This window comes from Cervus canadensis, chromosome 30 (assembly GCF_019320065.1).
Source record: "Cervus canadensis isolate Bull #8, Minnesota chromosome 30, ASM1932006v1, whole genome shotgun sequence".
Lineage (NCBI taxonomy): Eukaryota > Metazoa > Chordata > Mammalia > Artiodactyla > Cervidae > Cervus > Cervus canadensis.
The window spans coordinates 27,040,445-27,065,502 of NC_057415.1; the positions used below are offsets into that span (position 1 = coordinate 27,040,445).

Genomic DNA, 25,058 nt, shown 5'->3' on the forward strand with positions numbered 1-25,058 from the left:
ACTATTTAGGCCAGTTATCTGGGGCTGCAAACATCTCTGTAAATTATACTACAGAATCACAGACCACTGGGAAAAAAAACAACTCAGTACATTTTTCAAACACTGAACTAGAAAATACTATTTCTGGAAGAGAACAAAAACAGATCTTAAGCATTGGGGCTAAGCCCTTCACAGTGATGGGGGCCACAATAAAACCTGCCGTGGAAGCAGCAGAATTCAGTTTTACTACTACCTTCACTTCAGGCAGAAGCTGTTAGTGCCAGAGAATCAAGCAGGATGCAAGGACTCTTCGATGGTCAGTCAAGAGCATAAACTCTGGGATGTGTTTCTAAGGAACATTCTAGGAGATGATCCAGGTACAGGATCTAAAAACTGAACCTTTTTAGGACCTCAGGAGGGCCCATCTTTCTCTAGAGAAATCATGGTGTGCCAGAAGTTTCCAGAAGTCCCAGGAGTTTCCAATGTCTTTCTATTATAACGAGGAACATCTCTTTCCAGGCATGTTCTTCCAGGGCTTTTCCCCTGGTTTTAAAAGAACCTACTGACAATCAGGGAGCTGTCTGGTAAACAGGAAACCTGAACGCTGGATGGATGCTAAAGCATGTTGTTCACAAGGCATTTCACCAGAGCTCCCAGAAATCCTAAAAAAAGATACTTATTCTGGAACTAGACACAGTGCTGACAATCAGGATGCTCAGACTTAGCCCTATTCTTGGATTAGAAATGAATGCATAGTCTCATGGACTGCTTCTTTGAACAAGTGATTCCCAACTGATGATCAGACTTTGTTGGTATTTTTTAACTTCTGAAAGCAATTTTGTCATTTTTTAAGTTAATTATTGCATGTGCTCCCATTCAATCCCAGGGTTTTCCCACTGAGACATCTCAGTGTTTCCTTTCCGATAGGCTTTTTAAAATGGACATCCATCTTCCCATTAATGGTTTTGAGACTTTTTTTTTAATCTAGAGAACTCCTTCTTCATATGAACCCTTACAACATTAAAAGCCATTAAAAAGTAGGTCTTCTCTGAAACAGGCACAAAGGACCTCAGACTTGGATTCAGAGCCACACCCAACTCACTCTTTCCTTACTGACTCTTGGGGAGATGGCTCAGAATTTGAAAGGAATACCACTGAGCCAATCACATCTCTAACTCCCAGCGAGCCCTATGTTTCTACGAAAACAAAGTCATGCTGTCCAGGGAAAAATGTCACATTCGAAAAGCATTAGTACTCAAAGCTTCCCTACACAGCAAGCCTACTCACCAGGATTGGCTTCAGGATATCCAGGTTGGAATGAAGCACCTGTTCTGCTGCGTTCAATTTCTCCCTCGGCAGGCTGCAAAGCCTGGAGACTTCTTGGTCACCAAGTCGAATCACCTCTCCCAATTTTGATCCGTTGCAGAGATTGGTCAAATGTAACTGGTAGCCTTGCAAAAATACCTATAAACATTTCATGCAAAGACAGAGAAGTAAAACTGGATTACAAAGATGGGAAGCAGGGTCCTTGAAGCCTCTTGGGGGAACTTCATATCAATATCGCTTTGAGGAATGGACACCACTATACCCTGTCCAGAGCACTGGGTCTCTACCGAACTTCAGGATGAAGCAAGGCATGATGCTACAGGACATTTAAAACCAGAATGAGGCATTTGACTCATCACCTCCATACTCTTCTCCTTGTGAAGGGAAATCCTGAGTCCAACCCTTTTTCTCAAAAGTGGGACACACGACTCAGCAAATAGGAATCTGGAGTCTGAACTCCTCAAACCACTCTTATTAGAGAAAATAGAAAGTTCTCATTATTTTGAAATAAATGATATTTTAAACTGGGGTTGGGCTAAATTGTGGGGGGAAATGTATTTATACTATTTATTTGTACATAAAGATATATAATTAATGCAAAGAACTATGTTCAAACAATTTCAGAATATGGAACTCTTCCTTTTACTTGTATCAAAGCAGAGTACTAGAAAGTCAAGCCTCTTATCTCACTGACAAATAAGAACGACTTAGAACTGGTCTATACATTATAGCAAAGAACTTCTCATTGGCCATATCATGTAACTAGCTTTACTGGACCTAAATAAACACTTCACATATGGCCCTTACTGTCCATTAGGCAAAAGTTCAATAAGATGAGAGACTTTGTTTTTTCACGTTCCTTTTGTGTCCTCAGTGCTAGAACATGTGGACAATAAATATTTGTGGAACAAATGAACGAACGATTCAGACTCTATTACTCTGTTACAACAATCTCTGTTTGTTTCAATTAAGGCAGCCTGACCTGCTCGTACAACCTCATGGGAATGATGGACCAGAAGCTTCTCAAGACCCATGCAGCTTTCTAACACTGCAGAGCACTTGGTCTATCACGGTTTCCATTAAGCTTACACCTACTACCAGATACTCAAGTACACTTTGCCTTTCCTCCTTTCTCAACGAGCCCTTGCTGCCATCCGACCTTTAGTATTTAAGACAGCGACAACAGTGACTACAGAGACTAATTACCGTGCAAGGACCACTTCCATATTTAGGATGCCCCTTATTTTAAACTGGTGGGATGTGACAGATAAGAAGTTGGCAGGGGGCAATGGAAATCAAGCTAATGATTTTTATAAGCCTGCTGCCTTTGGCCCATCTCCCAACCACACAATTGGTAAACACAGGCATATTTTCCTAGTTTCATAAGGGCAAGCAGTAAGAACATTTTTCTAATTTTAAAAATTCTATATCATGTAAAGCAGAGTTTATTTTGGGGCATAAACAGTTCCACTTCCACTTATGGCAAAGTCAAGCTAGTGTGTAAACATGAGACAGGGTAAGGAAGCAGTTCCCCTTTCTGCCAGAGAATAAACTTGAGAAGATCCTCTGGAAATCAATAACTATGCAATCTGGGCTTGCTGCCCACTGCATAGGAGCCGTATGATTATCTAATAATGCCAGAGGAAGGTTTATTAAAATCTAAGGTTAAAATTTTACATAAACACTAATATTACTTCCTGATTTTATAAATTTTTAAAAAATTAAGCATTTTCTCCTTAATAATAGATGTCTTTCCATTTATTTTATTTATTTTTTATTTTATTTATTTAATTTAAAATAGTTTTATTTATTTCTTTTTATTTAATTTCTATTTATTTATTTATTAATTTCTATTCTATATTTTCTAGATATCTTTCTCATCTATCTTTAAAAGAAACATTACAAATAGATAGCCAGTGGGGATTTGCTATTCTGATGCAGGGAGCTCAAATCTGGTGCTCTGTGGCAATATAGAGGGGTGGGAAGGAGTGGGAGATAGGAAGGAGGTTCAAGAGGGAGGGGACATATGCATACCTATGGCGGATTTATGTTGATATATGGCAGAAACCAACACAATATTATAAAGAGTTATCCTCCAATTAAAAAGAAATAAATTTAAAATTTAAAAAAGAAAGTACTACATTTTTAAAATATGTTTTAGGTTTTATAGACAAGAGATATTTTAGGTAACAATCCTCAACCCAAGTTATTGTTTCAGAACTGTGAGGTTTTTTTTTTTTTTTAATGTTTAATTCATCTCAAATTCATCTCCCCTTTAGGAAGACGTTATCAACACATGCCTGGGCTTCCCTTGTGGCTCAGCTGGTGAAGAATTCGCCTGCAGGAGACCTGGGTTCGATCCCTGGGTTGGGAAGATCCCGTGGAGAAGGGAAAGGCTACCCACTCCAGTATTCTGGCCTAGAGAATTCCATGGACTGTACAGTCCATGGGGGTCTCAAAGAGTCGGACACGACTGAGCGACTTTCACAAACAAAATAAAAAAACAAAATCAACACATGCCAATTGACAGGCAGGAAATCAGTTTTATTTCAACCAGTTGGCCCATGATGCGAGGTTGCACCTTCCACTCTCTGGATGCTGTGGCAGGGCCAGCCTGAGCAGGGAAGTAAAAATAGACAACGCTGCATTGGAGCCACCAACCTCGTTCAGCACCGTTACAAAGACAGGAGTTTATTCATTTCCTTCCAGGTGCTCTCGTATAATGTCATTGCATGAGCCCCACCAGGGAAGGTGAAGATCACAGCTTACCTTGCGGAGACTGACATCAGCCCCCAGCATCTTGTCCACAGTTGGCCTTGGCAGAGAGAGGTTGAGATGCAGGAATTCAGAGAAGGTTTCATTGTCTACCAGGAAGTCCTGAAGTTTCAAGCCTGCGGGAGAAATAGTGTTTCATTTTCATTTCATGAGTAACTAAAAAGAAAAAAAAAAAGAAAAAAAGCACAATGGAGCAAAATATCCTAATATTGATTACCTCATTTTAAACCAATTGAGCACATAGAGAAATGAGGTTCAGGGAATTTTGCCTTAACAGCAGAGACGTGAAAAGAGTGCTTTCTGAAGCTGTGAAGTACGACACTGCTGTACACACACACACACATAGCCTTTTCTCGCTTTTCCAAGAGTAAGTAAACAAATCTGAGATTTGTGACCCTGACCCCGCAGCTCCTATCTACCCCACTGCCATCTCAGACAGCTAAACTCAGAGATATTTAAAACGTTATTCCCACAAGCCCCAAGGGCTGGTTTCTTCTTGATGCAAAACAGTGGTTCTGAAACTTGAAGAGGCATCAGAATCACCTGCAGGGCTTGTGAAAACTGGTCCCCTACCCCCCAGAGTTTCTGATTCAGCGGCTTGAGGTGAGGCTGGATAATTTGCATTTCTAACAAGCTTCCAGGCGATGCTGTCACCCCCTGGTCTGGGGCCCACCCTTAGAGAACCTCGGGTGCAGAGCATTATGCATATCAAGGTGCTTTCACAGGCCTGGTCTTTCAATTCCAGACATGGAACACGTGATACAGAGCTCCCACACCCAGGCCAGCCCCTGCTTTAAGAAAATTCACATGCATACATTTAAAAAAAATCAACACTAGTAAATGATTGTATTGCTGCAGGGTTTCCTACAGAATCACTTTAAATAATAAACCCTCCACCTTTACAGAAAAGGTTCCAATCCAGGGTAGTGAAGCAGAAAAAGCACTAGCCAGAAATCCAATTTTAGTCCCTAGAGTTGGAGGCTGTGCCTAAGTGGTATCACTTGGATTTTTCATATCATCTCTCCGAATTTCAGCTTCTTTATCTCCAAACTGTGAGGTGATCAGATGCTTCGCGGGTCCCCCTTACTGAAATGCTCTCATTTTCTCTGCCATATTTCATTTGAGTGTCCACTTCTCCTTCTGCCCCTCTCTCATAACAACCCAACTTCATTCAATAAAGAGAAGGCCGGCTCATCAAGACATCTCTGAGAGACTGCAGCCCACAGGCCCTGGCATGAACCGACCTCTAGGGGGCAAACCTAGCAAACCCAAATCACTTAACTGATGAGAAACAGATGTCTGATCAGAAAACAGGGCTGTGAGGTGAGGCTTAAGAAGAAGACAGGAGTTAATCCTGGGAGCTAAGGGGGTGATGTGCAGAGATAAAGTAGAAGGAGGTCTCAAAATCCAGCCAGACTCTCATCAGTGCTGTCTGATTCAGGCATGTTCTGCTAAAGTAAACTTTTAATGATCTCAGTTGGTAAAGAATCTGCCTGCAATGCAAGAGACCCGGGTTCAATCCCTGGGTCCGGAAGATCCCCTGGAGAAAGAACTGGCAACCCATTCCAGTACTGTTGCCTGGGAAATCCCATGGACAGAGAAGCCTGGTGGGCTACAGTCCATGGGGTCACAAGAGTTTAGTGACTAAAGCGCCACCACAGAAAGGTAGAGCCTGACTCACATCTCTAGAGAAACAGTTCTCTGGCTACACCTTATTTGGCTAACTCCCAGTTATTCCCCATGACACATTTTAAGAAGTGGTCCTGGCCGAGTGAGTGTCCCTCCTGAGAAAAGGTGCTCCTGCAGGCTGCCACACTCCCCATCACATATGATACTGCCTTCTCACCATCGCATTCACTTCTGTAGCTGCCAAACCTCAGAGCATTGAAGATTCACCGAGGGACATGCTAAAATGTAATTTCTCGGGCTGCATTCCTGGAAATCCTGAAATAGTAGCTCTAGAGTGGGGCCTAAGAATCTACATTTTAATAAGCATCTTCTGTATTTCTAATGCAAGGGTTCTGAGGACCATCCTTTTAGGGCTGTTGTTTTATTTGCATATTATCTCCCCTAGACTATGCCTCTGGGACACAGAATTTGTCTTTTATCCTTGCATCCCAGTGCCCAGATCAGGCAAAGAATTACTGACCAATGAATGATGACTGGAAAATAATTACCAGGAGATGGGATCAGGGCTGGGAAGATTTCAGAAGTATCTGAGGGGCATCAAAGAAGATTTCCTTTCAGCTGTACAGGTCCAAGAATGGCTCGCAGATATTGGGGTGACTCCCAGGCTGCACCCCAAGAGTAAACAGGACCCCTGGTCACTAGAACTGCATTCTCAGAGATACAAAGTGACACCCTCGGTATCCCAGTAGCCCAAAGGCAGGGGTAAACAGGAAGAAGACAGGAAAGTTAGTGGCTTCAACTGCAGTCTGACCTGGAAAGCCTGATACTGACTGTTGTGGAACAATGAAAAAAGTCCCACACTGAGGGGTGAGAAAACCTGGGTTCCGCATCCATGTACTTGCCAGGTCATCTCACCTAGCTGTGTCTCCACTGCCTCATCTGTAAAGAGAGGGGTGAAAAAAAAAGAAACTTCCCTGAGACCCAGGCAGAAGAATATGCACATGAGCTAACCTGGTCTGTGACCAGGCAGGCCACTCCTGAGAGTGAAAAGCCAGAGCAGGAATCGACACTGTGCCAGGCAAATTCAGAATAATCTCCTCCCTCCAGAGCAAGGCTGCTGAAGGGTGGAAGGCTGACCCCACTGCACATGCGATGGGTCTAGGTCACAAGCAACATGCTTTAGTCAAAGGAGCATGCGCACTGCGTTTACATGACGTTTCAGTTAAGTCAACAGGCTCTGCTGATGAGAACCTCTGGATGTGATCAAACCCCAGCCACCTCTCAGTGAATCCTCGGGATGAGCCAGGAGAGCCAAGAGGCTGATTACACAGTCAACGACCTTTGGCAGGGCACATGCACAGGGTGGTGGGGGCCATGCGGGGTGGCAGCAGGGAATGCCAAAGATCCCTGGCTACGAAGAACCTGCATTCTGGTCACATGGACACCACACACGTGGATTCAGATTTACACGCCACGAACACCAAGCTGCAGCCAGCATGGGTGCAGGAAGGCAGTGCGGAGCACGCTGGTTCTCAACTTCAGCTCCCGTGAGACTCCTGAGGGGGGCTTTACAAAAATCCCAATGCCAAGGCCACACCCCCTAACAACTTCTGCGTGATCAGAACTTCTGGTGCTAAGACACAGGCATCAGAATTTTATAAAATTCCACCATGATGATTCCAGCCAAGTTTGGGAAACATTAGTGAAATGAAAAGTTCAGGGGTATAGGGACAGAATAACTTAACTTTGATGCTGGACTCTGCTGTTTATGAATTGCATCGATTTGAGAAATTCATTTTGCCTTCCTAAGTCCAAGATTTCTGATCTAGGAGGTAAGGGTAACAGTACCCACTTTTCAAAGGTATGAGGATTAGAGATATTTGCATGTGATGCATGAATGCTTCCCAGGTGGCTCAGACAATAAAGAATCTGCCTGCAATATAGGAGACCTGGGTTTGATCCTTGGGTTGGGAGGATTCCCTGGAGGAGAACATGGCAACCCACTCCAGTATTCTTGCCTGGAGAATCCCCATGGACAGAGGAGCCTGGAGGGCTACAGTCCATGAGGTCACAGAGTCGGACATGACTGAGTGACTTTCACTAACACTGGCTAATGCATAAATAGTGAGCAGGGGGTTCATGGTAGTTGCTCAAAAAATGATAATAATTTTGGGATTATTGAGAAGGGTTTACTTCACTCACCTTGACCAGTGTACCACAATGATGTATAGAGAAAAGGTAGGGACACAGACACTTTCCTCAAGGAACTTCCAAGGATGACAAGGGTGATGAAGAGGCAAATCAATAGAAAAAGCAGAGCGAGGGATGACAGAGCCAAAGGAAGGCAATTCATGGAAGCATTTGACCCAGAAGAGCCTTATCTGTTTCAAGGGGGGAATCAGGCTGAACAGACTGAAGCCAGGTTCTGGAAAAGAACAGAGAGCCAGAAATCTCCAGAGACTGTGGCTGATGAGGAGAGGGTAAGGAAGACCTCCCAATGATGCAGGGACCAGGACACCCTGCAGACATAGTGCTACGTACACATGGTTCTCAATGTTTCTGAGTGAATAAATAAACACAAGCAGATAAGCATAGAGGAGCTTCCTCAGAACCTAAGATTTGGGGAGTAGGATGGGAAAAGGAAGAGGACCAGGTACAATGTGAGGCCAGAGGAAGGTGATTTTGTACCTGTGGTCTCCAGTTTTCTCCATTTTTTTTCTTGGCAGGAAAATGAGTGGAGAAGCCAATAATATCAAGAAAGCCTGATACCTGAAATGGCCCTTCTCCTCTTACCCTAGCTAACTTCGACCCTTCTTTCAGATTTGGGCCATGAGTCATCTCCTCCAGGAAGTCTGTCCTGACATGACGCCCTCAAGCTGGCTCATGTGGCCATTCCCCCATACCCTAATAGCCTCCTATGTGTGCTTCCCCCGAGCTACAGTTGTCTGAGACCACATCATTTTCTCCAGAAGAACAGAAGTGCTCAAGGGCCAGGACTTACTCAAAAGGACAGCAGTGCCTGGCACTGAGGAGGCATCCCATCAGTGGTAGATGATAAAGGAGTGGATGAACACATATGAGTGAATCAAGCAATGAATTGAGATGACCTGCTGTGGGTAGCGAAGGGTGAAACAGGATATGAGTGTGAGACAAACTAGGTCAAGATAGTGCTAGAGTTTTTCTAACCTCCTCAGCTGTATCAGCCCAGGGTCAGGAGGACAGTCAGGCATGTGGCAGCTGGAAGCAGGGCCTGAGAAGTGTCCATAACAGGATAAATGAGGATGACGAGCATCTACCTCACCGCACTGAGCTGAGGGTTAAAAGAGAAATGTACCTGAAGTCCCAGCATAAGGCCTAGAATCAAGAAAAGTCCTCAATAAAGATGGCTAATACTATTATCACTTTCAGGAAAGACACCTCATTAGCTTCAATGCTAGTCTGATCCTAAAGTATATGCTTTCAGAATAGATAAGAACACAGAAGTGACTTTGCCAACCAAGTCAATATTGAATTTATGATCCAAGGTATGTGTGTGTGTATGTGTGTGTTATACTCAGCCTGGCTGAGTTCCTGAGTCAGACAGAATTATGAATTCTTTCTGCTGACACTGTTATAAGGTGAAGAAAAGGTTGAAGCTGACTGGTTTGCCTAATCAGAACTTTAGAAAAGAATAAAGAAATCTAGCATTTTACAGAGAATCAATGGGAATGATCACTTCTACAACATCACTGCAGGGATGGGCATAGATAGAAAATGACTAGTAAGAAAAACCAATCATTGGACACTAGAAAGAAAACACTTAATAGAAAAGACAGTCACTTACTTGGCCATTTAACTCTTTCCACGTGAGCTGACATAACCTCGATTTTCCTATCTGTAATGTGTGGGTTATAGAAGATCTCAGGGATCGTCTTATTATTGGTACTAAAAGGTACACTTGGGATTAAACTAAATCAGCACTGGACTTGGCATTAGAAAATCTGAACTCAGGTCCCAGCTCAGCTGTTTTCTAACCTCAATTGTGAACCTCACTTTTCTCCGTTTCTGAATCTCTCTGGGTCTCAGTTTCCTTAGATATAAGATGAGCTAATAACATTCATAGGTTGTTGTGAAAACAAAGATCAAGAAAATGAAAGTAGTCTTTTGGAGGGAAAGAGCCTCAGGAGTTTACAAGGGTAACTGAGAGGCTATAAATACTGTCACAGAATATGGTCATCAGGGAACTGGACCGGTCACTAAATTAAACATGGGTGCCTGCTGCCCGAAGAGAAGACTGAAAGTCACCATCCAGCAAAAGGCCCCAAGATAAGGCTCCTGTTGCCATATCTCCAATGCGGACCAAAATACTTGATCAGCTGAAATCAGCCTCCTTGGTTTTGCCTGGAGAAGCCAGCAGTGGTCTGTCCTTTTCCAGAGAGCTTTGCTTTGTATGCAGGGAGGTGGGGCAAAGAAAAGGAGGAGGAGAAAAAAAAGAAAAAAAACCAATTCAGGAGCTTGGCGTCCAAAGAACAAAACAAGTGAAATGTGTGTTTGTGGGCTGAGGACGAACAGGACAGAATCCTCAGTTCCTTGCCAGTCCTCAGAGCCAGGCCTCTCTGAGCAGGCTAAGGAAACACTTTCCTGGCAGGGGAGAAGGGTGTGGCAGGGAGGATCACTGCACCAGGGGGATACAGGGGGTGGGCGTGAGGGGATGCTCTCATGGCCACTCAGTGTTCCTTCTGCTTCTTCCTAGCCTGCCTGAGCACCACGGAGAAGCAGGGAGGAGGGACGGCAGCAGCCCAGAAAGGCGGAGGAGGGCAGTCCTCAGCAGAGCCTGCAGCGGGGTTACTCCCGGTCAGTGCCCTCCAGTCCCCGGCTCCAGTTTCAAGATCGCTGTAGTCTCCTTTGTTTAACATGAAAAGAAACCACAGCGATCAGCTGCTTGAGAAGTGGGTGGAAGAGGCAAATTAAAAAAAAAAGAGAGAAGTAGAGAAAGATCATGTCAGCTTCCAAAGCCCAGATACTCTTCTTAAAAGGACCCAAGGAGGTCCCCCAGCCCTGACCTTGTTCCAGGGGCAATGGCCTAGAGAAACTGCAGCCAGATTCTCACTCCTGGCTTTACTCGGCTTAAGCAGGACCTTGTATAAACAAGACTGTGAAACATCTCTGCCAGAAAAGAGCTGGGAACAAACATACTCAGGTGTCTTTTGGGGTATTTTTTGTTGTTTCAGTTTGTTTTCCTGATGCTAGGGCTCCACTTTCTTCTTCAAGGATAGCTCCCGCCTGCTTCACTGAGACAGTTGGACCCTCCCGAGGAAAACCAGGGCTTCCCTGGTAAGTTCAGGGTTCTGGAGAAGGGGGTAAGACAGGGTGACCTGACTGCTCCCTGGGGTGACTCCTTAGAGCAGATGAGAGGAAGCTGGGAGCTGGGGTGCACACAGTTTCGGGAACTCCTGCTGTTCATCTGGGCCGGGAGTCCCAACCCAGAAGTTTCTTTCTCTACAGTGAGGGCTTGCCAAGGATACCGACTTGAAAGATGCCAAGTTCTGGAGTCTGACTAACCTGGTTCCTATCTCAGTTCCAGAATTTTCCAGTTATGTGCCCTTGGAGGCTTAAACTCTCCAACCCTACATTTTTCTGTAAATGGAGATCAGCTATATAGGGAGTGGATTAGGTAAACAGTAATGACAGTATAGAATGCCCTGAATACTGACTCACACATGCTGCAAGAGAATATTTGTTGTTGTTCAGTTGCCCAGTCATATCCAACTCTTTGTGACCCCATGGACTGCAGCAAGCCAGGCTTCCCTGTCCTTCACTATCTCCTGGAATTTACTCAAACAGAAAATACAAGTGGAAAAATTAAACAAGTTCAAAACAAAACAAATGTTGATAAAGTCTTAGATGACACAAGTGAAGAGTTCCTTAGAGAAACCACAATATTTAGGGTTGTGTTTCCTGATCCCTTTATGGCAAGTCCTGGGGCAGCCAAAGTCTTCTGAGACCCACGGGACCATCACAGCTCCAGGAACTACAAAGTCCTTATTCTACATAGAATGGAATTTGATTAATTTGATTAATTAATTAATCAAGAAATTTCTAAACAGCTACTGAAGTCAAAACACTAGATCTACAGTTCCAAGTAGTAATATTTCTCAGCGCTTCTTGAAGGCAGGAATCTGTAATAAAAGACAGGATCCCTGCCCTTGCCTTCCAAGAGGAGAGGGACAGAAGGTCAGGGGAACAGAGCTGTGAACCTCCCAGCCTGCTCTGCCACTCCAGAATCAGTCAACACTGACATCAGGGGATGGGAAGAGATCTGACACATCTTTCCTGGATCCATCTGCTAAAGCAACAGCATACCTGCCTTACTGAGAAGCGGGCAAGGTGGAAGTGGTCAGGAGTCCCTGGAACAAGGATTTGTGACAGCTGATAAGAAGCTGAATGGTAAGCAGGCCCCCAAACAGGCAATGGAGGCTGTGGCCCCAGAGGGAGAGAGTGGGTGAGCTGCTCATACTGGTCAGGAGCTCTGTAATTGCAGTAGGGATGGGAGGCACAGTCAGGCTGGCTTGGGAAGCCCAGAAGGAAAAAAAAGATAGCACTGGGGAGGTAGCATTAGCCCCAGGGAGTTCCAGACCTAAAGAGAAAGAGAAGAAGAGACAAGAAGTCATCATTAGACAAAGCAAAAAAACAGCTGGGTGAACACTGTGTGGAGGCCCCTTTGAATGCCAGGGAGGTAGAAAGGAAGGGAAGGATGCCCGGAAAAGGCAAGGAACAGAGAGAAGGTGAGATCAGAATAGGAGGAAACAGAGTCCAGAAACAGAAAGACCAAATCAAACAGAAGGTGCCAACAGAAAATGATCTGGGAAGAAAGAGAAGAGTTGGAGGAATTCAGGTGTTCTGCCTAAAAATGAGACCAGAGGCTCTTAGCACCATGAGTTAGGGATCAGAATCAGCCTGCAGGGCCCTGAGAAGCCAGGGAACAGGGGAAAGGAAGATAAGTTTATGAATTAGGGGCTGAGAATGGGTTCTTTCCAGGCCTGGATTAGGAAGAATTGTTCATATATAACGTATAAATTGCTTAAGTTTCTCTTATTTTTAAAATTAATAAAACGTCTTAAGGGACATGGTAGTGCTTTGTTGGCAGAGGAAGAGGATTAACATGTACCAAGCATCAGACACATTGTATGTATTATTTTCTACAATCCTTAAAACAAGCTTATGGGAAAGGTATTATTTTTTCCATTTTTCAAATAAGGAAACAGACCCAGAGATGTTAACATCCTGCTCAAGGCCACAGAGCAAGCAAGCGGTAAATTTGAACCCAATCAGCTCTGGCTTACAAACCTTTGGCCCTTTAAACTACATAGGAATTAAGTAAATCATTTTATTCTTTTAAAATGCTTTATAAAGATTTTGCCACCAAAAGCTGGCTATGCCACTCATGGAATAAGGCAACGTGGCAACATGAGTTGGTGCAAAGATGCTGAACCTTGAGATCAGACAGACACTGATTCAATTCACAGCTTTACTCAGTCACCTTGGGCAAAAGACGTAACCTGTGAGTCTCAGTTTCCTCATCAATAAAATGGGGATAATAATACCAAGGTGTTGTAAGACTTGAATGTAATAACATATTTAAATGTAAAATGGCATCATGACCTGGTACAACTTAGTCTGTTGAACAAAGTCTCACTCTAAGATCACCCCTCTATACCTAAATGCAACAGTGATGAGAGCACTAGAAATGGAAAGATTTCAAGGAGAAACAAACTGGAGTTCCATATTGCTCTTTGCTACCCACAGGGTAAATAAATCTCATCCTGGAAAAGCGAGAGACATGAAACACTATTCTTGATGTTAACAATCCAAACTCTCTAAAGGCAGTCTGATATCTATGGTACATGCCGTCCAGTAGGCGAGTACAATTGTGCTTTCTATTCTTGTCTGGGCAGAGCTGACCTTTGATTCAATTTAGTTTGAGCAATATTTCCATACAGCAGTGCAGCGCTGCATCCCCCTGATGCCAGCCCAAGCTGGGACCAGACCCTGCCCTGGATGGAAACCAACAGGCTGGGTTTTGAGGCTCTGCCTGGCCCTGACAGGTCTGGGAAACTCTAAGATCTCAAGTCAGAACTTCTGGTAAGTGCATATGGACGTGAATTGCAATCACCCAAAAATTTCAAGGATTTCCAGTTTGACGGTCTAATGTTGACACACGGGTCATCTGATCTCCCAAGAAGACCCATAAGGGGCCCCACAAGGACAGAAAACAAAGTTTGAGGCTGCAGCCTCAACTTCAGCAGCTGCTCATATGGAAAGAAAGGGGTTAGGAGGGAAGGAGAAGTGGCTGTGAGTCACAGGATGTTCTTTCTGCACGGGCCTTGGCGAACGTTCCACCCATGTCTATTACCGTGAAGCCAGGAAGAGGAGGAAGTCTGGCATTTCTCTCGGAAGCCCTCTTATCTCCGCTCTGATCCCAGTCCATCCATGCCCAGTATCCTGTGACCTGAGAAATTTTCTGGTTACCCTGGGCTGCTCCCTATAGACTGTAGTAACATACTAGCAGAGAGTGAAAGTCTGGAGTTCTAATCCTCTTCTTGCCCTTTGCCAGTTGTGCTTCCTTAGGCAAATAACTTAGCCTCTCTGAACTTTAGCTCCTTTGTGTACACAAAGAGGAACAAAATTCCCTATCTCGTATGATGGCCATACAATGAACTGAAGTATAAATGAGGTGCTTATGATGTGCCAAATATTGTGCTAAATGCTTTATGTTTATTAGCTCATGATTCCCCATGATAGCCCTAAGAGAGGACTATTAACTCCATTTGAGAAAACTGAGACATGAAGACACAGAATTATCCAAGGTCACAAGTCACTAAGCAGCAAAGCCGGGATCTGGACCAAGGCAGTCGGCTGCCAAGTGGATGTTTACAAGATGATAATTTTACAACCTCCTTCCCTCAACTCCCTGCCACAGCCAGCTACCTTGCCATGTCACCAAAGCCTGCCCTGCCCTCAGGGTATCAGATCTTTCTGACTTTCAAAGATTAAAGTATAATTAAAGGTCCATGCAGTGAGTTTTCAGTATTACCTGTAACCCCAACAGCCAGAAAGTTATGATCCATTTCCCTAAGTAAACTCCAGCATAACCCTCAGGACATATTTCACAAAACTCTTGGTCAGAGCCACATCAAAAAGGCCAAAGAAGCCAGATTTGTAACATGAATACATAGCAAATAACAGCCAGACCATTGACACTCTAAAGTCTTACTGAAGGGACAGACAGACTCAAGAGCCAGGTCAGGATCAGTGCTGCCCCAGGCCTCCCCTCCAGTCCTTCCCTCTTCTGACCCTTGACCTCAACAATATGGGATGTCTTCCAAAGGGACATCTCCAGTGCAGCAACAAAGTGCCCAAAGTTCTTCCTTGCTCTTCTTTCCTGGCAAAGTTCCCATGAGCTTCAGAGGATGCTGCGTTCTGGAGAGAAGGCATTACAGAAGCCCTTGAATCAGGAGCTGTGGGAAGCCAGTTGTAAACCTAGTCCTCTTCAGGGGAAGCTGAGCTAAGGCACCCAACTTCATGGAGCACTGTTCTCATGGGAAGTGCCATTCACACGGACTGCGGTATACATGGTGTTCTCAGAAATGTGTGACTTGGCAGCCTAAGTAAAGCCTGAAAGACCTCCCTTAACTGTCCCCACTTACCTCACCTGGCCCAATTCAGCAGGTCCAGAAAAATGATCTTTTGAAGTCCCACATAGCACCTACTGAGTGAGTAAGTGAAAGTGCTCAGTTGTGTCTGATTCTTTGCGACCCCATGGACTATACAGTCCATGGAATTCTCTAGGCCAGAACACTGGAGAGGGCAGCCTTTCCCTTCTCCAGGGGATATTCCCAACCCAGGGATCGATCCCAGGTCTCCCACATTGCAGGCGGATTCTTCACCAGCTGAGCCACAAGGGAAGCCCTAGTACCTACTGGGCTTCTGTTAAAAGGACTGCTGTGGCTATAATGTGAGACAGGGCCAGACACATAGAGACCTAAGATCTTGGCTGAGAATGAAAGCTGCTGAGTCCCATGCACAGGGGAGACTGGGGATCTGGCCCTCCAGCTACACGACAAAACCCTGTCCACTGCGCCAGGCCACAGCAGATAACAATAGAGAAACGACAGCGCCTCCTCAAGCCAAGAAGAAGAAGACTCCTGAGAGTCCCTTGGACTGCAAGGGATCAAACCAGTCAATCCTAAAGGAAATCAACCCTGAATATTCACTGGAAGGACTGATGCTGAAACTGAAGCTCCAATACTTTGGCCATCCGATGTAAAGAATTGACTCATTAGAAAAGACCCTGATGCTGGGAAACATTATGGGCATGAGGAGAAAGGGTCGACAGAGGATGAGATGGTTGGATGGCATCACCAACTCAATAGACATGAGTTTGAGCAAACTCCGGAAGATAGTGAAGGATAGGGAAGCCTGGCATGCTGCAGTCCATGGGGTCACAAAGAGTTGAACACGACCAAGCGACTGAACAACAACTTCAAGCCAAAGAACTGTCCCTGGACCAGCATAAGAAATGGGGAGGTGAGGGAGCATCCAGGGTTAAGAGAAGAGACAAGAGACCAGGAGACAAGAGCCCAGCTACCTATGAAAATGAGGGACAGTGTGGAGCTGGGGAACTTCTTGCAAGAGATGTGAGGGTGGCCCACCCCAGGAGGTGCCCCTCCCAACTTCCAGCCAAGTAGGAAGCCTTAACCGCTACATTTGGTATAAACTTGAGAGGGTCCATGCCCATGTTGCCATAGAGATGAAGGAAAGCTGTAGTCCGGATGCCAGGATTCGAGAAAGGAGCAAGGCACTGGAGCAAAATCAATGTTTGAGCAGAAACATCCAGCAGGAAGCAAGCTAATGAGCCCATTAGGTATCAGTGAGCAACTCATTTTAAGTAGTTCTAAAGGAAATAAGGATTTCCCTTGTGGCTCAGACGGTAAAGAATCTGCCTGCAATGTGGGAGACCTGGGTTTGATCTCTGGGTTGGAAAGATCCCCTGGAGGAGGGCATGGTAACCCACTCCAGTATTCTTGCCTGGAGAATTCCATGGACAGAAGAGCCTGGTGGGCCACAGTCCAGGGGGTCACAAAGAGTTGGACATAGCTGAGCGACTAAGCACAGCGCAGCACACAGGAAATAAACAGCAAAGACAAAGAAGAAAGAGAAGGGACACCTCCTTCCCCGGCCCAGTCCTGATCTGAGCAGCTCTGGCCCCATCGAAAAGGCCTCAGTTCTGGCCAGCCTGCTGGCCATCCCACTGGAAAATGGCAGATTCCCAAGAGGAGGCAGTGGACTGGAGTGGTACACAAGCCTGCAGGGTGGTGTGGAGGAAGAGGCCGAGGAAGAAGACAGTCCTTCCCGTCCCCCCAGGTCTCTGGAGGGGCAGATGCTGCTGTGTGAAGCCTGAGGCTGACACAGTTTAGACGGCTCTCTTTAGGAAAAAGAGCATTTTTTAAACCTCCTACTTCGGCAAGTTTTGATTGCTGAGATCCCTACCAGGGCCTTGGAAAGGGGTTCTGAAAGTGAAACTCCTTTAGCTTCTCAGTAAATCCACTTCAAGCCTCTGGACTCATAGCAGGCTTTCCAGGAAATGGCAACTCACTCCAGTATTCTTGCCCGGAAAATCCCATGGACAGAGGAGGAGTCCATGGGATCACAGTCGGACACAACTGAGCGACTTCACTTTTTCTGAAAAGTAAACCTTGTAGAAGAAAGCAAGCCAAGACTGTTCTTAAGACATTTTTGTCATTATTATTAATTGAAACCCCTGGGGACCTGAGTTCACACAACGGATCGACTTGAAAATGACATGTGCTGGGACTTTATACTTTTCAAGGTGCTTTCATTTGACCCTCAACATACTCTGTGAAGCAGAAAGGACAGGTATCATCTCTCCCCTTCATTCTGCAGATTCACTGGCTGCTTGCCATGTGCCTGACTGTACTGTGCTATCTTGTTGATGTTTGGGACAGATGTTGATGTTTGGGACAGATGTTGATGTTTAGGACAAATCAACAAATGTTGATTTGACAAACAAGGCCCAGCCCTGCCCTCCAGGGGCCACAAGCAGGGGCCAGCCCACAGCACTAGTCAGTCCCAGGTGATGCCCCACCCAGGTACCAAGTTTCCAAGAGGCAACATGTTCAGGTTATTTCACCGAAGTCCCAATTTCAAGGCAAGGAAAGCTGAGGCCCAGAGAAGATAAACAAATTAGCAAAGCCAAACAGGTAGCCAGAAATAGATGGGAGGGTAACTAACTTAGATTAATTGCATGTCAGCTGTGTGCTATGACCTCGCTATAAGTCATCCATCCACACATCTGATGTAACATCCAACAACCCCCAGGGCTTCCCTGGTGGCTCAGATAGTAAAGAATCCACCCGCAAGGTGGGAGACATGGTTTCAATCCCTGGTTTGGGGGGATCCCCTGGAGGAGGGCATGGCAATGCACTCCAATATTCTTGCCTGGAGAATTCCCATGGAGAGAGGAGCCTGTAAAGTCCATGGGGTTGAAAAGAATCGGACACGACTAAGCAACTAAACACAATCCACAGAATACCTGATCTCCATTTTTCAGGTAAACTGAGGGTAAATTTAATTTATTCAGAATAAATCAAAGCATGCCCAAGTTTCACACTTAATGAGGGACAAAGCCTGATTTTGTTCCCGAAAGGAATCTTTTTGTGGGGGGAGCAAAATCAGCAAAGACCTATTTTTACCATCTTGGTGACATCACTCCTCCCAAACAAATCTTAATATAAAACCCAAAATGCTTTATCTTACAGCAGCAATTTCCAATCTTCCATCTCTACAAAACTACTCACACAAGTTTCACCACACCCACAAAAAATGATATCGTCTTTAAATTAGCTTTAAGTAATTTTTCCCTATTTAACAGCTTCCTAAGCAATAATACCATGAAATTATTTTGAGGTGGGTTAAAATTAAAAGTTGTCATCTGTGTACTGCTCAAAACCATCTCAGATATCATACAAGATTCACTTAAAGAAATGCTCTTTGTTGCCAGACTGCATCTCACAGAGACAGAATCTAGACCTGTCACTTTTTCCAGAGCTTTTGAGAATTTGTGCAATTTTTACATTTCCACTGGGATGGAGTCATGACGGGGTCTTAAGAAGAGTGAATGCTCCTCACCTAGACTCCCAAACATTAATTTAACCCCTGTCCAACCTGGATGGATATACATTTAAGAAGAAAACAAAAGGTCCAAAAAGTTCCAGTGATGAGAAAACTGAGTGAGGCCCCTCGGTAAAGCTTCCTACATGTGCTTATTAGGATGGTTTCAAGGATATGTAGGCTTGACTATGACTTAACTCTTGAACTGGAGGTCCTCCCAGATGGGAGATTAATGGAACAGCTAGAACAGCACAAGAGAGCACTGTAGAAATAGCACTGCATGGAGCAGCAGAGGTTTAGCTGTATTCCATTCCCAGAATATCCCTCTGGTGGCGATGCAAACTTGGGAAAGTCCCTCCCCCACCCCTGGCTGGATCACAGTCTTTTTTCTAGAATAGAAGTTCCGTATGGACAGGGGCCATATTTGTTCTGTACACCTCTATGTCCCAGCACCTAGAACAGAGGTTGGGACATATTAGTGTTCAATAAATACTGGCTGGACATTTGATTCAATCAACCCATTTGTCTATAAATGAACTAACTGACGTCTAAGGTCTCATCCAAGTGGAAATAAAACAATGCCCTAAGCCAGCAAACCATGGGACTAGAAAAGAGTATTTGAGCAGACATCCCCCTGTCCACAAATTATCTGTGGATGTATCAATGGAGTTAGCAGGTGAAGTGAAAGGGAAGAACAAGATAAGTCCTCTAAGCAGATCCCAGGAGCCCGGTGGCCCAGCACAAAGACAACATCAGTTGGTAGGTCTGTAACAGCCTGAATGGCACTGTCCAAAGGAGCTGTTAGTCTCCAGTGGACCGATCCAAACCTCCAACGCTGGTCCCACAATCACCAACGACTTGGATGAAAACAAAGAGAGCTATTTATCAAACTTCTACATGACAGGGAACAAACAGCGCTAGTAAATACAACACATGACAAAAGCAGAATCTGAAACAGTTTGAGTAGGAAGAGATGACATAGGGAATCTAAAAATGTAAAACAGAAAAGAGATAGATACTCTCCCTTTAGGTTCAAAAAGCCAACAGCACAATTCAGAAATGGAGAACAAGTAACTTGCGACACTCTGTGTTTAAAAGGCTCTGCAGCTGGGGTTGACTGCACATGGAGAGTGAGTCAACTGTGTGACGTGGATGCCAAAAAGCCTCACGCAACCCAAGGCTGCATTACAGAAATATGGTGCTCAGAGCAAGGGAGTGAAAGTCCCTTTCTGCTCTGCGCTGGAAGACTGTTGCAATTTCTGATAAACTTCAAGAAAGACAAAGAAACACTGAAACACAACCAACTGAAATCAGGAAGTGGGGGGTGTGGTAGACATTCCAGAAGAGGAATGGAGGACTTTTAGCCTAAAATGACAACAGATTTCAGGAAGAGAGGGAAAGAAACACAAGAGTTGTCTATAAACACTTCAAGGGAAATAGGCCAGCCTCTTTCTCTGGGAGGTACAGAAGACCAGTGAATATATTCTGATAATTAGAATACCACTATTCTAATACTGGTATTCTGCCAATACCCAAAATGAGCTGCCATGGGAGAGGCAGGTCCCTGCCACCTGCCACCCCTGAATAGGCAGAGAAGGTTGATGAGGGCAGGACTCCAACCAAAGATCCTTTCCATCTGCAGAGTGACAGCACAAGAGAGCTGAGTCCATCATGCTCTGAGTAGGGGTTTCACTGCAGAGAAAGAGAGATCCCCAAGTCAGGATCTACACTGATATACCCCAGCCTTGGACTCTCTGAAATCTAGTGCATGCATGTGTGCGTGCTAAGCCACTTCAGTCGTGTCTGATTCTTTGTGACCTTATGGACTATAGCCCTCCAGGCCCCTCCAGGCTCCTCTGTCCACGGGATTCTCCAAGCAAGAATACTGGAGTGGGTTGCTATGCCGTCCTCCAGGGGATCTTCCTGACCCAGGGATCAAACCCACGTCTCTTACATCTCCTGCATGGGTAGGCGGGTTCTTTACCACTAGTGCCACCTGGGAAGCCTCTCTGACATCTAGAGTGTTATTCAAATTCAGTAAAAAGTTACTGATTCCACCTTGGGAAAAGCAACATTTCTCTACATCTCCCTCTGGACTGAGGCCAGGCTCAGTGCTACAAGACAGCCAACAAAGGTGGAAGCTGCAGGGCAGAAGTGGCCCTAAGAAGTAGCTGCAGGGAAGACAAGAGTGAAGGGAGAGAGAAGCTTTGACAGGAGACAACCATAAGCAGAGATCTCTCTTCAGAGCTATGGGGAGAAAGTTGTCTGAATGCAGGTTTGGCTTCTCTTCTCAACCCTGACTCATGTCTCTCATTTATCTGCATCTTAGGAAGCACCCACCGAGATCTGAAACTACTCCCCGCCCTGTCCCCCATTCACAGTCCATTTCTCCTGCCACGCAGTGGAAGGCAGAAAAGCAAGGCCAAGTGCTCAGAAATACATCACTGATGCACAGGAGTAAAATCGGCTCCCGTTTATTGAACATCTACCATGCGCCAGACACTGTGTGAGGGTTCACATTTCACACGGCAAGTTACTTATTATTCACAGCTGAAGAAATGAAGGCTTGGAGAGGTTAAACAGCTTGGCCTAGAGAGCAGTCCAAAATCATCATAGCTCATATTCACTAAGTGTTTCCTTGGTGCCAGATGCAGTTTTTAAGCAGTTAAATGTTTCAAATCCTCTACTCCTCACAACAATCCTATGAGCTGAAGTTCTCCTACTGGCTCCATTTTACAGATGAGAAGTGTGGCCCCAAAAGGCCCGAAAGGACTTATTCACAAAGTCACCAAGCTACAGGATAATACACTGTAGTACTTTTTCCTCTGGGTCACACTGTCTCTGCAGTAGAAGAAATAACCCTGACTGTCTCTGGTTTACCAGGCAGGGGGTCCCCAGCGGATCAGGAAAGACTCATGCCTTGACTGGTGGTGGTTGTCTCTCTGTGTCCTGTGCTGGGACAGACAGGCGGGCAGGATGGGGGCCTACAGGGCAAGGAAATGGCATCCAGATGGCCTGGCTATGCACCTAGGAGCTGAGCAGCTGGGAGCTCCTCAGAGCTGACCCAGAGCCCAGGCGCCATCACACCTGTTTTTCTTGTGAAACGACACCTCCCGCTCACCACCTCCCATACAGTTTGCCTCCAGGTAAAGCACAGTCCAGCCACCCAAGAGAAAGCTCCAATACAAGCCTGGTTTAACCTCTAGCACTTTACACTATTTCTGTTTTCACCAAGTGGATAGCAAACTGGGAGGCCTCTCAGCAGAAGCCAGCCCACCTATTCCTCCCAACATCGAACTAAGAAAAAAGCATTTTCCTGGAGCGGTGGTGGCAGCTGACTGGTGACGGGGTAATTTATCACTCGGCACTGTTTAGAACCACCAGTGCATGGAGATGATAAAAAGCGACTGACTCTTAGTCAGCTCCATGACTGCTTCTGAATCCTCTACAGACCACGCAGGCCATCACAACCTGCATCTGGGGGCATGCTCCCACCACCCCCTGCCCCCCTGGTCGTCCACTGCCTGGGAGGCTGCTCCCTGGTGACGTCTGCAGCCAGCGCCTCGGCCAGCAAGCTGCCTGCTCCCAGCCACTTCCTAGATGGCAATAAACTGCCCGGGCCCTCACCGGATCAGAGATAAGGATGTCACTTTTTAGAGATCAGAGGTTCAAATGCTCATTGACTAAATCAAATGACTAGGGGGATGATGATCTGCGTTTTTCTTTTAGAAGTGAATGCTTAACTTTCACTTATCCGCATCAAGGTGCAACTTTATCTGCCCTTATACACACAGAAGCATCCCCTGTCTACACATCTGCCCATTCACGGCAACCATATGGCCAACTCCATAAAATGAGGTTGGCAGCGACCTGCACCCCTAACTGTCCTTAAGCCAGGCCAGTGCCATTCCTCTCTAGGGGGTTTCTTCTATGTCCCCAGAGGAGGCCAGGGCACTCATAATCTCCATACTGTCTTCTCAAATACCTCCTGCAGAGAGGCCTTGCAGCCTAGCCGCTGAGGAGGAAAACCCCACAGGGAAGAGCTGAAAGGAACAAGCGCCAGGACGCGTCAGCTGCTGTCTCTCCCTGGTGCAGGTTCATTTCCAATTACGAGCCAATTCACAGACGGTTTTTGCTTACGTGAGCTGGAACGCTCGATCTGGTATAACGTCTTCAAAACTTTGCGTATGTCCTTCATGCTGGTGTCTCTGTGGCTGTACAAGAGAAGCCGCCGAGCGTCTGAGAACAGGCGAGATACACTGCAGGGGGAGCAAGAAAAGCAGAAACATCCTCGTTAGACCAGCTGTCTCTCCAGTTTGAACAAAGTACCTGCCAGGAACACCCAGCTTGGCTGCAGGGACCCTGTGGGCCACCCCTGACCCACTCCAGCTGCTCCCACCTACCCATCCACCCACCCATCCTGCCCCAAACACTCATCATCCTCATATATCTGCACAACCAAACCTTACCAGCCTTCAAGGCCCAGTCCACATGCTGCCTCTATAGGAAGCACTCCCTCACATGCATGTGTGCGCGCACACACACACACACACACACACACACACACACACACACACACAGGCCCCCAGGACCAACTTATCCATGAAACACAGCAAACAAAGTGTCTAGGGCCCAAGATACACTTAGGGGTCCACAACATTTTTAAATTTCTTTCAAAATCAGGAAAAAATTTCAGAATGAATGCATATAATTAATTTAGCCTGGAATACACTCATCTTTATACCCAACATGGTTAAAAAATAAAAATTTTAAAGCTGTTGCACGGGAAAAGGGGTTCATGAAAGTCATGAAGACTAAGGCCCGTGAACGTCATAATGGGGCCCTGGCTGCCCAGCAGCAATTTCCTCAGAACCATCCTGCTGTGTCTCCTGCAATCTTTAGTCCTTTCTAACTCCCTCCACGCTTCCGTGTCTTCCAAGAATCTTCAATGGCTCATTCGGCAAACACTTACTCAGCCCTACTTATGTCTGTTGTTGAAACCATGAGCCAGGAATACAAAAGTGATGAAAGATGGCCTTCAGGGAGCTTACACCTAGGGCCAAGAAAGACCTGTAGACAGAAGGACGGACGCTGAAGTGTGATGGGGCACACGTGAGGGAGGAAAGGTGATCCGAGAGCAGAAAGGACCAAGTTCCCCCAGCCTTGGCTGTGGGTTCCTTGAGGACAGGCCACATCCTCTGCACACCTCTATATCCCAACTTCTGGACCGGCCGTCTCCCGCACACAATAAACATTTGCTAAATAAGTGTTTGCTTATTAATGCATGAGGCTGACGTGCTGTGTCTCCGTTCTCTACTTACCTACCAGTTTTTCTTTCTTTTTTTAATTAACTTTTTTATTGAAGGGTAATTGCTTTAGAGAATTTTTCTGTTTTCTGTCAAACCTCAACAAGAATCAGCCATGAGTATACATACATCCCCTCCCTTTTGATCCTCCCTCCCATCACCCTCCCCACCCCACCCTGCTAGGTTGATACACAGCCCCTGTTTGAGTTTCCTGAGCCAAACAGCAAATTCCCATTGGCTAACTATTTTACATATGGTAATGTAAGTTCCCATGTAACTCTTTCCATACATCTCACCCTCTCCTCCCCATTCCCCACCTCTCCACCTGCCAGTTTTTTAAGGAAAGGCCCTCAACCACAGAACTGTCAGCTAAATAAAAAATGCACCAAAATGAGCTTACAAGGTTTTAAATTTTGGCAGTAATTCTCCCTGGTCTCATCCTTTGGACTTTATCACACAAACGTTCACAAAAGCACCTTTACTCAAACCCAACCATTTAAAATTCCCCGGAGTCTGAGAAAGGAAAGAGAAAGTTTTAACTGACAAGTTTGGGAAAGAAAACCTGGTCCGGTACTTACATGGACTTGTTAAAGTTTCCAACAACTCCCGGAGCCTCACCAGGAGTTGGATAACGGAAACAGGGGTTATTGGCATTACAGATAATCCCCTGAACCCAAGGAAGTGTTCCTGCAGAGGGCATGGCTTTGTTTGGAAAGTGGCCTGTTGAAATTGAGGGAGAGAAAAACACAAGGAGAAACATTAATCCTTTGAAGGATTTGGGACTTGATAGCAACCTTTTTCTCTTTTGGTTCCACCCAAACATGTTCCATTCCAAACCTGTCCCATTCTCTGAATCCCAGAAATCTGCCACCA

At 45.5% G+C, this 25,058-nt stretch overlaps 1 protein-coding gene across 7 annotated transcripts in view; it reads right to left on the reverse strand.

Moving 5' to 3' along the window:
• ABCA1 (ATP binding cassette subfamily A member 1) overlaps positions 1 to 25,058 on the reverse strand; it is a 133,155-nt gene that overhangs the window by 69,361 nt on the left and 38,736 nt on the right. For all 7 annotated transcript variants that reach the window (XM_043452901.1, XM_043452907.1, XM_043452904.1 and 4 more), the window contains 4 exons: positions 24,764 to 24,905; positions 23,020 to 23,138; positions 4,075 to 4,196; positions 1,267 to 1,443 (listed from right to left, as the gene is read on the reverse strand). In XM_043452901.1, the coding sequence (XP_043308836.1) occupies positions 1,267 to 1,443; positions 4,075 to 4,196; positions 23,020 to 23,138; positions 24,764 to 24,905 (560 nt within the window). The remainder of the gene's footprint in view (positions 1 to 1,266; positions 1,444 to 4,074; positions 4,197 to 23,019; positions 23,139 to 24,763; positions 24,906 to 25,058) is intronic.